The 18,749-nt window shown below is 48.6% G+C and overlaps 1 protein-coding gene across 1 annotated transcript in view; it reads left to right on the forward strand.

Moving 5' to 3' along the window:
• The window catches only part of NOX5 (NADPH oxidase 5), a 38,168-nt gene extending 20,623 nt beyond the window's left edge, over positions 1 to 17,545 (forward strand). Inside the window, 5 exon segments of the mRNA XM_048482013.1 lie at positions 6,809 to 6,933; positions 7,584 to 7,668; positions 9,087 to 9,186; positions 15,490 to 15,656; positions 17,290 to 17,545. Of these exon segments, the coding sequence (XP_048337970.1) occupies positions 6,809 to 6,933; positions 7,584 to 7,668; positions 9,087 to 9,186; positions 15,490 to 15,656; positions 17,290 to 17,421 (609 nt within the window). The 3' untranslated portion in view covers positions 17,422 to 17,545.
• The last annotated feature ends 1,204 nt before the right edge of the window (positions 17,546 to 18,749 follow it).

Raw genomic sequence — 18,749 nt, forward strand, 5'->3', positions numbered from 1 at the left:
ATGCGCGTAATGCGCATAGCGTAATGCGCATCAATGCGCAATAGCGTAATGCACTTGTAATGCGTCTTAATGCACCTGCAATAATGCGCGTAATGCGCGTAGTGCGCATTACTGCGCGTAATGCGCCGCCAGCAAAGAGCACTTATCAGTACGCATGAAATGCACCTTAACGTAATGCACGTAGTTCGCAGCAATGCTCAGCCAATGCACCTGCCAGTTACTGCGCAGCCTGCGCATTAATGCACCAGCGTACCGCTACGTCTTACTGCGCAGCCAATGCACATAGCAGCTAATGCGCAGCAATGCGCATGTACGCATGGCTGAAATGCACGCTAAAGGCAACAACACCTGCGGCAAAGACTTGTACTGCGTATACGCAGCCAATGCCATGTAATGCGCAGCAATGCGCATAACGGCCAATGCGCCTGCGTAATGCACTGCAGCCAATAAGGCCTGCTTGTACATATGCGTTAATGCGCGTAATTGCACGTAGTTCGGCCTTAATGCGCCATAGCATGCCTGCAGCCAATAATGCAATGAAGCAATGCACCTTGGTACGCCTGCTTGGCCGAAATGCTTTTATTAATGCGCATAACGTAATGCGCAGCAATGCCGCGTAATGCATATGGCTGAAATGCGCGGCAATGCACTTGCCTTACTACGTCTTAATGCCTTAATGCGCCTTAGCGGCGCTGAAAACTTGCCTCAATATTAATGCACATAGCGTAATGCGCCTTAATGCACCTGCAGCCAGGTACGCAGCAATGCACATGCCAATGCACGTAATGCGCATTTAATGCTTGTGGTGCATGATACGCCGTAGTACGCCTTAATGCGCGTAATGCCCGCGTAATGCGCATAGCGTAATGCGCAGCCAATGCACCCTGCTATTGGTGCGCAGCAGTACGCGTAATTACCACTTGTAATGCTCATAACGTAATGCACATTAATGCCTTAATGCGCACCAGCGCTGGCGCAGCAATACGCATATGCGCAATGCGCATTATTGCGCAGCCAGCGCCTTAATGCGCCTGACTACTACGCATACTACGCGTACTGCGCGTAATGCACCAGGCGTTATTACGCCTTACTCACGTTACGCTGCTGCACATTACTGCGCATGCGCATAACCGCAAACGCACAGCCAATGCCATAGCATGCCTTAATGCGCAGCAATGCACCTTAACATTAAAACGCCTCGTACTGCAGCAATGCATATAGCGGCAATGCACCTTAATGCGCCTGCTTAATGCGCCTTAATGCGCCTTAATGCTCATAACGTAATGCGCGTAATGCCACATAGCGTAAATGCGCAGCAATACGCAGCAACGCACCTGCTATGCCGACGCCTTTACTACGCATACTACACCTTGTAATGCGCATGTACGCCTGCTTGTAATGCATATAGCGTAATGCACCCTGTCTTAATGCGACCGCGGCTATGCCGATTAATGCCTTAGTACCGCAGCAGTTCAACCCAATGCCAGTAATGCCTTAGTACGCCTGCAGCCAATGCGCGCCGACGCGTAATACCACTTATAGCCAATGCGCATATTACGCGTAATGCCTGGCTGGCCACCGCGTAATGCACCTGCTTGCATCTTAATGCACCTTAATGCATACTTAAAAGAACTTACCCTCAATGCAGCCAATGTACCTGCGTAATGCGCGCCAATACGCCTTAATGCGCAATACGCGTAATGCATAGCAGCCAATACGCCTTAATGCACCTTAATGCCGCGTAGTACTTTTGTAATGCGCCTGCTTGGCACAGTGCCTTAATTGCACATAATGCACTATAACGTAATACGCCTGATATTACGCATTAATGCGCGTAATACGCAGCAATGCACTTATAGCAGCCAGTACATGGTGCAACCAATACGCCTTAATGCTCTTAATGCCGCATGTTAATGCGCGTAATGCCTTAATGCACCGGTAATACGCGTAACGCCGCGTAATGCCTTGCTGCGCCTTACTGCGCATGCCCTGCCGCCTTGTACCGCATACCCGCGTAATGCCAGTAATGCGCATACTGCGCATTGCTGCCTTACTGCGCAATGATATGGCTGCGCCTTACTACTTGTACTGCACTATAACGCAGTAGTACGCATAGCGGCCAATGCACTTGTAATGCGCCTGCCCTGCTACCTGCGTAGTAATGCCTTAATGCGCCTTAGCGTAAAAGAACGCCTCAATGCGCAGCAATGCATGCGTAATGCGCAGCAATGCGTAATGCACCTGACCTGCTGCGCATACTGCGCATACTGCATGCTACGCAGCCAATGCACCTGCGTTAGGTACGCGTACTGCACGCGTAATGCACTGGTAATACGCATGCCTCGGCAGCCAATGCGCCTTAACAATGCTGCCTTGCTACGCCTGGCCTGCCGCCGTAAACGCAGCAATTACTTATGCACCATATCCACCTTATACCTTAATACCTGCCATATACCTTATCCACTATGCATCTCCACCATATCCACTGTATGCTTCCTTCATACCACCTTAATACATGTCTGTCCACATGTATATACCACATGCTTCCACTGCCTTAATACATATCCATGTCATTCTTCCATGTCCACTGCATGTCCACTATGGTCCACCTGCCTTCCTCAATGCCACCTGCCATATTTTTATACTATGTCTCCTTAATATTTTTTTTTTTTTTTTTTTTTTTTTGTGTGTGTGTGCATGTGTGCTCTGTGTGTGTGTGTGTGTGTGCTCTGTGTGTGTGTGTGTGTGTGCTCTGTGTGTGTGTGTGTGTGTGTGTGTGTGTGTGTGTGTGTGTGTGTGTGCATGTGTGCTCTGTGTGTGTGTGTGTGTGTGTGTGTGTGTGTGTGTGTGTGTGCTCTGTGTGTGTGTGTGTGTGTGTGTGTGCTCTGTGTGTGTGTGTGTGTGTGTGTGCATGTGTGTCCGTCCATGTGTGTACATGTGCCTCCTGCGTTGTGTGTGCCTGTGTGCTGTGTCTGTGTGATGTGGTGTGGTGTGATGTGTGTGGTTGTGATGATGTGTGGCTGTCTGTGATAATGATGCATGTGGTGTGATGGATTGCATGATGTGGTGCATGAGGTTATTAATGCATATGATGTGATGTGTCTCAATTATCGATTATGTTAGTATGATGTGTGCAATGATGCCTTGTGACCAAGACATGATGCTTGTGGTGCCTTGACCAATGCATAGCGTGATGTCGTGATATATGTGTGCAGTAATGCCTTGGCTGTCTCAACGTGATAGGTTCAGTGCACTTGTTGCTTGGTCGCAATGCATGATGTATAGTATTAAGACCTTGCTCAATGCTGTGTCACTTGTGATGCCGCGTGAGCCTTGTGATGTCTGTGTCGTATGACGTGATACGTGTGCATTAGGCCTTGTGATGCATATTGATGCCTTAACGTAGTGCCTTGTGTGCATATGTGATGCACTTGTCAACACTTGCTTGTGATGCACCTGTGATGTCATTAGTAACACTTGTGATGCCTGCCTCAGTGCATGTGCATATATGTGATGCAATGATGCATATGTGATGCACTTAATGCCACCTAGTGAAATGCCTTGTGCCTTGGATTGCCTTGTGTGATTCTTGTGGATTCATGATTCAGTGATGCGTGATGTCATGTAATGCACTTGTGTCGTGCTGCTTGTGGTTAGCATGATTGTGGGTGCGCCGTGTGCAATGCCGCAGATTTGTTGCCTCGCCTGGATGCACCTGCCTGGATGCAGTAATGCACACTTATAACCTGGATAGGTTGAAGTGTGTACCTGCTTATTAAGAGCCATATATTAATGGATGCTTAATAGACATCAATGCCTGTGAAATGCACTTATGGCTGAAATGCCTTGTAGTTCACCTTAATGCCGCCTTAGCCAATGCCTTAATGATACACCTGTGGCCTGTCACGCATGGTGCCTTGTAATGCCTGCTTGTACCACGCGTAATGCACTTATGTGGGTGCCGCATGGTGCCTGTGGTGCAATAATGCCATATAGCAGCCAACCTGGATGCACCTGCTTGTAGTTTTTGCTTTAATGCACCTTAACCTCGATATACTTATAGCAGCCAATGCACCTTAATGCCACCCGCCAAGCCAATGCCTGGAGTACACCTGTGCCAAGGCCTCAGTGCGTAATGCGCGCCACCATTGTTAATGCGCAGCCAGCAGCCAGTGCACCTTGTGTGCCTTCATGCACTTTGTGTCTGCTTTGTGCATGTGCGCGTAATGCTGTGTCACGCCATACTCTTTTTGTGCCCAGCCAATGCCAACCAGTTGCTTCACTTGTGTGCTGTGATGCCTGTGTGCATATGTGATGCACTTGTGTACACCTGCCTTAGTACACTTCTTTCGTACCTTAAGCCACCTACCTTTTTGCCTTAGTACACCTTAATACACCTTAATACACCTTTCCTGCCTTAGTACACGCAGTTCCATACACCCACTTAACCTTACACCTGCCTTAATACACCTTAATACACTTTAATATACCTGCGGGTCTCCTGCCTTAATGCTTAATACCCTATGCCTTAGTACACCTTGCATAATACCCGTTCACCTTAATCACACCTGCCTTAATACCTTAATACACCTGCCTTAGTATACCTAGCTACACCTTTAATACACCTGCCTTAGTACATCTATAATACACCTGACTTAGTAACCCTTAATACACCTATACTTGTAATTCACCTTCTATGCCTTTACACCTGCCTTAATACCATAAATACTACCTGCCTTTAATACACCTTAATCACACGCTATCACACCTCGCCTGTAATACAGCCTTAATACACCTGCCTTAAATAACACCTGCCTTAATACACCTTTAATACACCTTGTCTTTACACCTTAGGTACACCTTAATACACTGCCATGAGCCACAATGCTCCTTCATGCACCTACTATTCTCTTAATACACCTGCCTTTTAGGTACACGCTTAATTCACATTAATACACCTGCCTTATTACCGTTGGTACCTTAATACACCTGTAGCCTGCCTTGGTCACAGTTCCTGCCCTTAATACATCTGTCCTTAAATAACAACCATAATACACCTGCCTTAATACACCTGTAATAACCTGCCTTAATACACCTGCCTTAATACCGCTGTAACACCTTTTTCTGTAAGGTACACCTTGAATTTCCCCTGCCTTGAGTACATCGTACACCTTAGTGCACCTGCCTTAGGTACACCTTAATACACCTGCCTTAATACACCTTAATACACGTTAATACACCTGCCTTAGTACAACTTAATACACCTGCCTTAGTACGTTAATGCACACGCGTTTAATACACCTGCCTCCAGTGCACCTTAGATTCCTGCCTTGGTACCGTTAATGCACCTACATGAGTACGCATGTAACCTGCCTTAATACGCAGCAATACGTTAATACTTGGTACAGCCGCAATACGCCTGCCTTGGTACCGTTAATGCACCTTATTCGCCTGCCTTGGTACTTGTAATGCGCCTTAATGCACTGCGCTTGGTACCTTGGTACCTTAATACACCTGTCTCCAGTTCACCTTAATACGCAGCAATACGCATATTACATCTCTTTTGGTACGTAATGCACCTGCCTTAGTTCACTGCTAATGCCTTAAATACACCTGCCTTGGTACCTTGAATTCCTGCCTTAATTTTGCGTTAATGCACCTACGGCGAATTGCGCCTTAATGCACCTGCTTGTAATACACCTTAATGCCGTTAATACACCTGCTTGTAGGTACAACCGTGCATACTTGTAGTACCGTTAATGCGTATACCTGTCTTAGTTCACCTTATTACACCTTAATACACCTTAATACACCTGTCTTAGTACACCTTAATACACCTGCCTTAGTACACCTTAATACACCTTAGTACACCTGCCAATTGGCTGGTGGGCCTTGTAGTCCATGAACATCTGGAGAGCCACAGGTTGCAGACCCCTGATCCAGCCACACACACTTACTGGCACAAATTTTCTGCCCCCTAGAGAATCCACTCTAATGGTGGCTGCCATTAATGATGGATGGAATCAGGGGGAAATAGAATGTTTCCTGCTTGCCGTAGTTCACACAGGCAACCAGGAAGCATATGAAACCCAGGTTAGAGGGGAAAAGTCGCCAATTTAGCAACTTTCATTTAACCGTGGTTCAGCCAAATATAACAGGTTAGGAGGGTTTGAGGGGTAAATTCTGTGTGAACTTCTCCCCCATAACATTTTTTTCACACCCTGAACCATTATATTAGGCCTGTGTAGTATCACCCATTGTCTTATTCCCAGCGTGGTCCCTGGTCGTTTGGGGTCACACTGTGAAGGATGGCTTTGAAAGGAAAAGAGAGCAGTGGATTGCAGTGGCCGAGGCTGTGACGCGAGAGCTGAGAGCAAAGCAGGTGGTTTCCCCTGGGCTCTTTCCTCCCTTCTTTCCCCAGAACTGCGGCTTTCACACTAAAAATGAAAGTTCACAAAAATTCAGTGCTGAGAGCAGTCGAACTTTGGTTGATCCCAAAGTGTGCGCCAGGCCATTCTTTTCCACCCTTCTTTCTTTTCCTGGAATACCTACAAACAGGAGCCAGGAAATAACCACTGCTCACCTAGACTACCGTTTGGGCAAAACCAAATGAACAAAGTATACATTTTATAGTGTTTGCTCTGTGAGACTAGAGTTCCTTTTCTGTTAGCCACTGGGCCTTGGTTTGTCCTGGCCGTGTTGCTGAGCATGAACTGTGATGGAACAAAGCCAGCTTTGTAAAGAACAGAAGCAAATCGTCCTTACGTGGGCTTGGGGGGCAACGTTTTGTTTCCTTCTCTTTCCAAAGTGCTACGTCGATGGTCCTTATGGGACTCCCACCCGAAGAATCTTCACTTCGGAACAGGCAGTGCTGATCGGGGCAGGAATCGGTATCACCCCGTTTGCATCCCTTTTGCAAAGCATCATGTACAGGTTGGTCTGTCTGCCTGGTACATTTTGATCCTGCCTTTCTCTGAGGAGCTCAGGCCAGCTCTCTGTCTGTCTGTCTGTCTGTCTCTCTCTCTCTCTAGATATATCTATCTATCTATCTATCTATCTATCTATCTATCTATCTATCTATCTATCTATCTATCTATCTATCTATCTATCTATCTATCTATCTATCTATCTATCTATCTATCTATCTATCTATCTATATCTATATCTATATATATGTATGTATGTATGTATGTATGTATGTATGTATCTATATCTATATATATTCTGCCTAAGTGGCGTATCTTACATTTATCTCTGTTGAAGTTCTTGTTGTTAGCTTTGGCCCATCTCTCTCACCTGTCCAGGTCATTTTGAATCTTGACTCTGTCCTCTGGGGTATTAGCTACCCCTCCTAATTTGGTGTCGTCTGCAAATCTGATTAGCCTGCCCTTTATTCCGTCATCCAAGTCTTGTTTTCCTGGAGACTATAAAACAAACATTGTAAGATCTTTTTAAGAACACGGTCCCCCCCCCCCCCAGATTTCTTAGCTGCAACCATAATGCATGTCAGATGGAGGACAGAGATGGATCCTTCCTTTCCCTGCCAGAGATTCCCTGAAATATTTGGTCCTCTCCCCTTTTAGGTATCGTAGGAGACAGCAAACCTCCTCCGGCCAGTGCCATCTGGAGGTGGAGAGCCGTAAGAACGAGGAAATGAAGCTCCAGAAGGTGAGGCAGCTTTGGCTATGGCTTGTTGGTGTCAGGAGGAGCATCTAGTGCAGGGGTCTGCAATCTGTGGCTCTCCAAATGTTCATGGACTACAATTCCCATCAGCCCCTGCCAGCATGGCCAATTGTAGTCCATGAACATCTGGAGAGCCACAGGTTGCAGACCCCAATTGGCCATGGTGGCAGGGGCTGATGGGAATTGTAGTCCATGAACATCTGGAGAGCCACAGGTGGCAGACCCCTGATCTAGTGATTGGGATGCATTCCTAATTCCAGGGCAAGGTCATATACATGTGGACTGTGATGGTACTTAGGTGTTTGAGATGCAAGTCCTGCCAGCATAATTGCTTTGAGATATAGAAGAAGAAGAGTTTGGATTTCTATCCCCCCTTTCTCTCCTGCAGGAGACTCAAAGGGGCTGACAATCTCCTTGCCCTTCCCTCCTCACAACAAACCCCCTGTGAGGTGGGTGGGGCTGGGAGAGCTCCGAGAAGCTGTGACTAGCCCAAGGTCACCCAGCTGGCGTGTGTGGGAGTGCCCAGGCTGATCTGAATTCCCCAGAGAAGCCTCCACAGCTCAGGCGGCAGAGCTGGGAATCAAACCCAGTTCCTCCAGATTACATACATGAGCTCTTAACCTCCTACGCCATACAGCCCGGTACTCTGCCTGCTACATGTAACCACTCTGTTAATGGAATATTCTTGCTTTGTTCTGTAAACAAGGCTTATCCCTGACACCTTCTACTCCCATGGGAAGCGGAGTATTTCCGCTGCTCCCTGGGGGCAGATGGCCAGGTGGCTTTATCTCTACCTGTCACCCACCTTGGGGCCATCTAGGCTCCGATGTAACTCTCACATTCTTTGGGAAAACGGGAGGGGGGGGATTTGTCTTGGATGAAGAGGGGGGCAAAAGCCAGGACTGGCAGAGCTGGCTTCTTGCAAGCTGAGTGGTACGTTGCCTTTTCAATAAATGCGTCTAATCAACAGTCTAGAGCAGCCATTCTCAACCAGGGTTCCCTGGTACCCTGGGGTGCCGTGAGCATGTCCCAGGGGTACCGCGGCAACACTACCGCCCCCCCTCATTTTTGTGGTGTCTCCCACCGGCGCCAGCAAGGACATGGAGCTGGCCCATGGGGCAGGGCCTGCCACAAGGTCAGCAGCCACCCCCCCCCAGTGCTACCCTTCACCCTGGGAGGGGAAGGTGGGGTGTGTGGCAAGCAGGGGCAATGGGAGGGGAAGGTGGAAGGTGGCGGCAGGGGTACCGTGAGATATGAAGAGTGAGGTCAAGGGTACCCTGACCTCGAAAAGGTTGGGAAACACTGGTCTAGAGCCTGTTTATTGCTTCAAGGATCAAGTCCTGACAGCTACGAGTTCCCAAAGACCAATAAAGGAGACCATGTCGGGCCCTTGTCACCTTCAGGTTGACTTCATCTGGATCAATCGGGATCAGAAATCCTTCGAGTGGTTTGTAAGCCTGTTGACGCAGCTGGAGATGGAGCAGGCCGAGGCTGACCCTGCAGGTAGGAGACCACAATGTTTGATTGGCAGGGGATGAACCTGGGCGCCCTACCTGGCCAAGCAGAGCAGAGCTGCCTCTGTTTTTCCACACCGGAGTGCTGTGTGGTTTCCGGGCTGTTTGGCCGTGTTCTAGCAGCATTCTCTCCTGACGTTTCGCCTGCATCTGCACGGAGCAGGGACAGGGTGGCCGATCTCCAGGTAAATGGCTGTTTTCTCGCACAAAACTGAGCTCTGTCATCTGAAGGTCAACTGTAATTCCAGGTGCACCAAACTGCACCAAACTTGGGGGGGGTATCATTAGGGCAGTCTCCTGGTGAGACCCTGAAAGTTTTGAGACTGTGCCTTCAGAAATGCCTTGAAGGTTCGGATGAGCATGCCACAACACCCCTGTCTAGGCGACGAGCGAATTTATGCTCGCCCGCGGAGACTTATGGATCCAGTGGGATTCCTGAATGCTCTGCGGGATCCTGAGCCCACCAGCACCCTTGATGGACTGGTAGCGGATTGGAATACCCGCCTTTCCAATGCCATCGAGGTTGTTGCTCCCCAACGCCCTCTTCGACCCCGTTCCCGGCTGGCTCCGTGGTATACTGAGGAGCTACGCTGTTTGAAACGGGAGCTTAGACGGCTAGAGCGAGTGTGGAGGAAGTCTCGTGACGATGCTGCGCGAACATCCTATAGGATGTTTATGAGGGCCTATGAGATGGCGATGAAGGAGACGAAAAGAACATTCTTCTCCTCCTCCCTTGCATCTGCTAGCTCTCGCCCAGCACAATTGTTTCGCATTATTCGGTCCCTTACCTCATTATCTGAGGGTTCAAAAAATGATCAATTGGCTATTAGCTGTGAGGCTTTTATGAGCTATTTTGCAGATAAAGTCGCGTCGCTCCGCCAGGACCTTCCTGCCACCTTGGAGACAATTTGCGAACTGGAGGCTCCCTTGCCGTCTTCTGGCCCTTATTTGGCCCAGTTTTCCCTGCTCTCTGAAGCCCCTGTTGACAGAGTCCTGGCTGCTGTTAGACCTACTACCTGTCCTCTGGATCCGTGCCCCTTCTGGCTCGTTAAAACATGCCGAGAGGAGTTGCGACCCCACCTGTTGAATATCATCAATAGCTCCCTTGAGCAAGGAGTCTTTCCTGGTGGGTTGAAGGAGGCAGTGGTCCGCCCACTCTTAAAAAGACCGTCCTTAGATCCTAGTGATCCGGCCAATTACCGCCCCGTTTCGAATCTTTCGTTTCTGGGGAAGGTAATTGAGAGAGTGGTGTTGGAGCAGCTTCAGGGTTTTCTGGAGGATGCATCGGCTTTTGATCCCTTCCAGTCCGGCTTCCGTGCTGGGCATGGGACGGAGACTGTTCTCGTCGCTGTCACAGATACGCTCCGTATGCAGCTTGACCGAGGCGGATCGGCACTGCTGGTATTATTGGATCTTACCGCAGCATTTGATGTGGTCGACCATGACCTTTTGACCCACCGCCTGGCCGCTTCCGGAATGCGGGGCACTGTCCTTCAATGGATTGCCTCGTTCCTCCGGGACCGGAGTCAGCAAGTGTGGTGCGGGGACCAAGCCTCCCAGAGGTGCCCACTTTATTGTGGTGTGCCTCAGGGAGCGCTGTTGTCCCCGCTGTTATTTAACATCTATATACGACCCCTTGCTCAGCTGGTACGGAGCTTTGGGCTGGTGTGTCATCAATATGCCGATGACACCCAGCTCATTCTGTCGATGGAGGGGGGAGCGGTCACCGCCCCTGCAGCTCTGCAGCATTGTTTGGAGGCGGTTGCTGGTTGGTTGAAGCAGAGCAGGTTAAAGCTAAATCCAACGAAGCGGAGATCCTTTGGCTGGGCGGTGGAGGGACGGGCGATTTTCAGCCGCCAGTGTGGGAGGGTCTCATTGGCACCGACCCCTCAGTTCGCAGCCTGGGGGGTCCACCTGGATTCGTCTCTTTCAATGGAGACCCAGGTGGCCCATGTAACCCGGGTTGCATTTTTCCATCTTCGCCAAGCCCGACGGCTGGCCCCCTTCCTCTCCCAGTCGGATCTGGCCACTGTGATCCATGCAGCGGTCACCTCCAGGTTAGACTATTGCAACTCGCTCTACGCGGGCCTTCCCTTGCGGCTGATCCGGAAATTGAAACTGGTCCAGCATGCGGCGGCACGCTTGCTCACGGGAGGTGCCATCAGAGACCATATCATGCCCGTGTTGCATTGCTTGCACTGGCTCCCAGTTGAGTTCCAGATTGTCTTCAAGGTATTGGTTTTAACCTTTAAGGCCTTACGCGGTCTGGGACCCTCGTACCTACGAGACCGTCTGGCCCCATATGTCCCACGTCGGTCTCTGCGTTCTGCGGAGGCCAATCTGCTGGTGATCCCCGCCCCCTCTATGATGCGGCTGGCCTCCACTAGGGCCAGGGCATTTACAGCCCTGGCCCCTGCCTGGTGGAATGCTCTCCCCCCAGCTGTCCGGGCCCTGCGGGACCTTAATGAGTTCCGCAGGGCCTGTAAGACTGAGTTATTCCTCCGGGCTTTTGGGGAGGCCAGCTGCTGATAAGGTGCCCGGAAACATCCCAAGGCCCGCTGTTCCCTTCTGTAGGAGTTTTTAATAGATGCCATCTATTTTAATCAATTTTATGGAAATTGAACGCTGCTTTAATCTTAATTTTAATTTTAATTCTAATTTAAATTTAATTTTAACTCTATTTGTATTTTATGTACCCACTGCTTTGTTATTGCTGTAAACCGCCCTGAGCCCTTCGGGGGAGGGCGGTCTATAAGTGGAACAATAAATAAATAAATAAATAAATGTGCCCCCCCCCAGCCTGCAACCCCCATTGACAGCAATGCAGAAAACTCAATGCAGAACAAAGATTCTTGGGCAAATTTCTAGGATGTTCCTGCAGGAAGTGCATTTTTGGATGTATCGGCACCAACATTTCAGGGTATCATCTGGAGATGATGACACCCCCCAGGTTTGGTGCAGTTTGGTTCAGGGGGGCCAAAGTTATGGACCCTCAAAACTGTAGCCCCCATCTCCTATTAGCTCCCATTGGAAACAATGGGGGATGGGGCACCCCCTTTGGGAGTCCATAACTTTGGACTCCTTGAACCAAACCTCACCAAACGTGGGGAGTAGCATAAGGACAGTCTCCTGATGATATGCTGAAAATGTGGTGCTGATATGTCTAAAAATGCACCCCCTGCAGGCACCAATGTCCTGGTGCAAAAAAATTTTTGGTCATGGTGGAGTGGCAGCCCGGGGGGGGGGGGTCATCCAACTCAGGTTTTGCCCAGGGCTGCAGTTTGCCCAGGGCTGCCTTGTTACGCCCCTGGTGACAGCACTTGTCAGACACAAACACCTGTCAAAACCTGATGTAACTGTACAGAACCGGTTCTAACCTGATCACTGATCTTTACTGTGATAGGCTAACAGAAGTATAAAGGTAGAGCATGTGCAACTGTACCGTGTCTAGGGATTTCTGAGTTGCTGCGGAGCATGCTGTCCGATTGTTTGCTGATACACTGTAAATAACCTGCACCTAAAGATAAAGTTTTCTTTGGAAGTGAAACTACTTTATGGTGCTGTGTTGTTTCTTCTGCCGTGCCAAGCCTGTTGCAGCAGCACTTATCCTGCCTGGGTAACGCAGTTTCCGCTGTAAAAAGGTCTACTCTTGTCAGCTTTACCTGGAGGTCGGCAACTCTGTCCCTGCTCCATAGTGTTTGCTGCTGGGGAGGGCAGTATTCCTCAGATTTGGGGCATGGATCTTCCTGCTGTAGCTGAGGTTCCCAGAGTCTGACAAAAGCTTGAGTGGTAGGATACTGTTGGAAAGGTGGCGGAGTATGATCTGTTGTGTTGGATCCTCTGAAGATGCCAGCCACAGATGCAGGCGAAACGTCAGGAGAGAATGCTGCTAGAACAGTGGTGGCGAACCTATGGCACGGGTGCCAGAGGTGGCACTCAGAGCTTTCTCTGTGGGCACGCACGCACAGAGTTTGTCATGTGATAATAATTTGTAATGTAATTATTTCAGGGAGATTATTAGCATTGAACCAAAGACCTAGTTTTGGGGAAGCAGTGTAGGTAACCCTGTTAAGCGCTGTAAAACTGTACTGATTTTCATGGGAAGAATGAAAGTGCGATCCTTTACCTGGGAGTAAGCTCGGTTGCTGGCAATGGGGCTTGACTTCTGAGTAAACCCTCCTAGGGTCGTGATTCACCCGTTCAAAGCGTTGCACGGTTGCTTCAAAGCAAAGCCACCAACTACCACCAAGCTTACTCCCGAGTAACGCGTACCTCGGAGTAACGCAATAAATAAGTGGGTTTTGGATTGCAGTTTGGGCACTTGGTCTCGAAAAGGTTCGCCATCACTGTGCTAGAACATGGCTATACAGCCCGGAAACCACACAGCACCCCAGTGATTCCGGCCGTGAAAGCCTTCGACAAGACATTTTCCCACACCGTTCCTTCTGCATTGTCCAGCCTGCCCCTCCTTCCTGAAAGCCCTGTTGTCTTAGATCCCATCTGCAGGGGGGGTGAGGATGCTTGCCAGGGATAGGGACGCTCGGTGATAACAGCTCACCTGTGGGATGCTCTGCCTCTTGAGCAGGGGTCTTCAAACTATGGCCCTCCAGATGTTCATGGACTACAATTCCCATCAGCCCCTACCAGCATGGCCAAGTGGTAGGGCTCATGGGAATTGTAGTCTATGAACATCTGGAGGGCCATAGTTTGAAGATCCCTGGTCTTGAGGCTCACCTTGTGGTTTGCTTGACCTTTCAGGCTCTCAGTCCAAACATTCCCTTCCACCCCAACTGTAAACCATCTTTTAACATTTTGGTGCTGTGTGGTTTCCAGGCTGTATGGCCGTGTTCTAGCAGCATTCCTCTGAAGATGCCAGCCACAGATGCAGGCGAAACGTCAGGAGAGAATGCTGCTAGAACACGGCCAGACAGCCCGGAAACCACACAGCACCCCAGTGATTCCGGCCGTGAAAGCCTTCGACAATACATCTTTTAACATTGTTTTTACAGATTGTTTCTAGCCTGTTTTATGAACATTGTTTTACACTGCTAAATGATTTATACTTTTTATATCTTCTAGAATATAGAATTATTAGTATTTATTGAATTCTTGGTCTTTTGTGGGGCTAGTGAAATTGGTATTGTATTGTCGAAGGCTTTCACGGCTGGAATTACTTGGGTGCTGTGTGGTTTCCGGGCTGTATGGCCGTGTTCTAGCAGCATTCTCTCCTGACATTTCGCCTGCATCTGTGGCTGGCATCTTCAGAGGATGCCAGCCACAGATGCAGATGCCAGCCACAGATGCAGGCAAAACGTCAGGAGAGAATGCTGCTAGAACACGGCCATACAGCCCGGAAACCACACAGCACCCAAGAAATTGGTATTGTTACTTTGTTTAGTCTTACTGTATTATTATGTTATTGTTTATTTACTATCTTGTGCACCACCCTGAGGCCTCCGGGGGAGGGCGGTATATAATTTAAATATAGGTATTTCCCCCCCTGGCGTGTGAATTTTAATGATAATTTTTATCCTGTATTTATGATTTGTATCTTATTTGGGGCAGATACCTGGAGAGGTGACATGCATATTTTTCTAAACAAACGGAATAACGTGCAATTGAAAAATAAATAAATAAATGGATAAATAGATAAACAAACAAATAAATAAAGGATCCAACAGTGGGGTTACCTGCTAGAAAATAAATGCACTGAATAATTGCCCCTCACCCGGCTGTCTCCACTGGCTCAGGAGGAGGTTAAGAGCTCGTGTATCTAATCTGGAGGAACCGGGTTTGATTCCCAGCTCTGCCGCCTGAGCTGTGGAGGCTTATCTGGGGAATTCAGATTAGCCTGGGCACTCCCACACATGCCAGCTGGGTGACCTTGGGCTAGTCACAGCCTTTCGGAGCTCTCTCAGCCCCACCTACCTCACAGGGTGTTTGTTGTGAGGGGGGAAGGGCAAGGAGATTGTCAGCCCCTTTGAGTCTCCTGCAGGAGAGAAAGGGGGGATATAACTCCAACCTCCTCCTCCTCCTCCTCCTCCTCCTCCTCCTCCTCCTCCTCCTCCTCCTCCTCCTCCTCCTCCTCCTCCTCCTTCTTCTTCTTCTTCTCTTCTTCTTCTTCTTCTTCTTCTTCTTCTTCTTCTTCTTCTTCTTCTTCTTCTTCTTCCTCTTCCTCTTCCTCTTCCTCTTCCTCTTCCTCTTCCTCTTCCTCTTCTTCTTCTTTCTTTCTCTTCTTCTTCTTCGTATTTATTCCTGCTGCAGTTAATTCTGTTTCCCTTCCAATGCGCAGGCTGCTTCTTGGAGATGCACTTGTTCATGACCTCTGCGCTCCGCAAGAACGACGTGAAGGCCGTCGGACTCCAGATGGCGTTAGATCTGCTGGCCCAAAAGGAGAAGAGGGACGCCATCACTGGCCTCAAGACCAGAACCCAGCCAGGACGTCCCAATTGGAACCAGGTAGGCTTCCCAAAGCAGCAGATGCAAACCGGGGCAGAGGCGGGTCTTAACCCAAACAGATTTGCTTGAGGCACCAACTCTGGGTGACGTCTCCCGTGCATTCCTGCCCAGGAATTAAGATCACAGGGAAAGGCGCTCTTGACCAGGGGTCTGCAACCTGCGGCTCTCCAGATGTTCGTAGACTACAATTCCCATCAGCCCCTGCCGGCATGGCCAATTGGAGCTGATGGGATTTGTAGTCCATGAACATCTGGAGAGCCGCAGGTTGCAGACCCCTGCTCTAGACCAGTGATGGCAAACCTTTGCGAGTCCGAGTGCCCAAATTGCAACTCAAAACCCACTTATTTATCGCAAAGTGCCAACACAGCAATTTAACCCGAATACTGAGGTTTTAGTTTAGAAAAAACGGTTGGCTCCGAGGCGCGCGTTACTCAGGAGTAAGCTTGGGGGCAGTTGGTGGCTTTGCTTTGAAGCAACCATGAAACTCTTCCAACGGGTGAATCACGACCCTGGGAGGGTTTACTCAGAAGCAAGCCCCATTGCCAGCAACCCAGCTTACTCCCAGGTAAAGGATCGCGCTTTAGTTCTTTGCATGAAAATCAGTGGGGTTTAACAGCGCTTAACAGGGTTACCTACACTGCTTCCCCAAAACTAGGTCTTAGGTTTAATGCTAATAATTGAGCTCAGCAGCCCAGGCCAGCCTAGATGTGGGGGATGGGGGCACTCTGTTTGCGCGTGCCCACAGAGAGGGCTCTGAGTGCCACCTCTGGCACCCGTGCCATAGGTTCGCCACCACTGCTCTAGACTGTCCCACGAGTTGAACATGAGGGCGGTATAAAAGTGGAACAAATAAATAAATAAATAAATAAATAAATCTGGTGGGGATGCTAGAGAGGGCCTTTTTGGTGGCAGCTCCACAGCTGTAGACCAGCCTGTCCAGGAAAGAAGTGTGCCTGGAGCTCTCAGTGAAAGCCCCGTTTCCCTCTCTCTCTACTGCTATGGAGAGAAACGTGTCCTGTAGGTTGGCTTGGGTTGTCCCCAGGAAGGGAATGCTAGCATGATTGCACAATGTTGACATTGCTGCAGACCACTGTGGTTGTCATGAGCAGCGCTTGCTGGCCCGTATTCCGGCTGTGACGTGGGCATTTTATAGGACCACAGAGATCAACAGTGCCAAGCTGGTGGGGCATCCGCAGCCAGTTGGGTTTGTTTGAGCGAGGGAAAGGCTCGGCTGCCGTTGATCCAGGATGTCTTGGAGGACTTTGGGAAGGCCCTTGGCAAAGGTTCCTCTCAGTCACACGCTCAGTCAAGCCTGAGAAGCGGCCGAATATCTCTGTCCAAATTTGAGAGTCCAAATCCAAATCATTTTATTTACAGTCATCGACCAGAACAGCAATAACAGAAATACACAATGCAGCAATAATGAATCACGAATCAAAGATAGTACATAGTACAAAATATGTCGTCAATATTGCTGGCTGAGGGGATGTTCGCAGGAATTAAATAATTTATATAAATTTTTTGTCCTGTGACTTATGTTTAAAATCCCGTTACACCTAGAATTGCAATACAATGGATAAAGAATATCTCTGTCACTTTCTCCCCTTTTTCGGTGCTTGCTGTTTGGTGCCAGATCTTTCGGAAATTGGCTCAAGAGAGGAGAGGGAAAGTCCACGTCTTCTTCTGTGGCTCTCCGGCTCTGGCCAAGGTCGTCAGGGGCCACTGCGAGCAGTTCGGCTTCAGATTCTTCAAAGAGCACTTTTAAGAGACACACACCCCCTTTTGGGAACCCCCTGGCCCTCTTCTTGCGTGGAGGCGATAAGGCTGCTCGAGGCTCAGAGGCATGATAAAAATAGATAAATATGCAGAACTGGAGAAGAAATTAATATTAAAATGGTATAGAACACCGAAACAGTTGGCATATATGATAAGTAGACTCAGTCCGAAATGTTGGCATTGTGGGGATAAAAATGCAATATATACCCATATGTGGTTAGAATGTATAGAAGTAAAAAATATGTGGGAAAAGGTGATAAAATATATAGAAAAATATGTGAAGGTAAAAATAAAGATAAATATAGATTTACTATTTGTGGGTATATCAGATTACACAATAATAGAACAAAGAAAGAGAAAGCTTTTCAAATTCATGATCAGAGCGGCCCATGCAGTAATAGCATTGGGGTGGAAAGACAAAAAAATATGGACGAGAAATGCAGAAATGGTTGGAATATATATGGGAGACAAATACAATTTAAGAAATTTTACCGGACACAATGTCAAAAGAGAAATCAAATATGGCAAGAAAAAAACAAAAGGACCCTGAGGTGGATTTGGATGGAATTCAAAGAGACTGGCTAAATGAAATTGGAATTACAAGAAGAAAAATGGACAAGAAGATTGAAAAGAATGGACCTGCTGCTGCACATCTAAAGAAGAGAAGAAGAGGGGGGAGGGGAAAAAGGGGGGGGGGGATATGGAGGATGTATATAAAGTATACAATATAAATTTGTAATAATTCCGAAATATCAATAAAAAATATTTTTAAAAAAAGAAAGAGGCTCAGAGGCGTGTTGCAGAGATGGCTCTGTCCCTCACGTTGGCACGCTACATCCTTTTCTAAAAGATCCCCAGAAGCTGTTTTGCTTTCCTCTTTTCCGGGTTCTCCGTCGAGAAATGCCGTGCAACTCCGAGGCCAAGCTTTCAAAATACTTTGCAAAATAAACCTGCATTTGGCTGAGTTGGTCGGGCCGGTGTCGCCCGAGAGGGTGTAGAGCTGGCTTTGGTGAATAACAGGAAATGCCGCCAGAGGGCTAAAATTGGCTGGGGGTGTTTTTGGTACCACCCCAGCCCTCCCCCAGACCACTCCCCAGATGAGCAGTGCTTACCTGTGCTTCTTTGAACCCTCACACATCTTACCTTCTGCCCTGCCTCCCCCCACCCCTCTCCATTAGGCATCCCAACCCCACCTGCCTCCTAGCAAAGCAAAGCAAAGCAAAGCAAGCCTTTATTGGCATAGACAGCAGTACAACAATAATAAAAACAGATTAAAAAGCATATACAATACAGGATATACATGTTAGGTCGAAGGAA

This window comes from Sphaerodactylus townsendi, linkage group LG17 (genome assembly GCF_021028975.2).
Source record: "Sphaerodactylus townsendi isolate TG3544 linkage group LG17, MPM_Stown_v2.3, whole genome shotgun sequence".
NCBI classification, from domain to species: domain Eukaryota; kingdom Metazoa; phylum Chordata; class Lepidosauria; order Squamata; family Sphaerodactylidae; genus Sphaerodactylus; species Sphaerodactylus townsendi.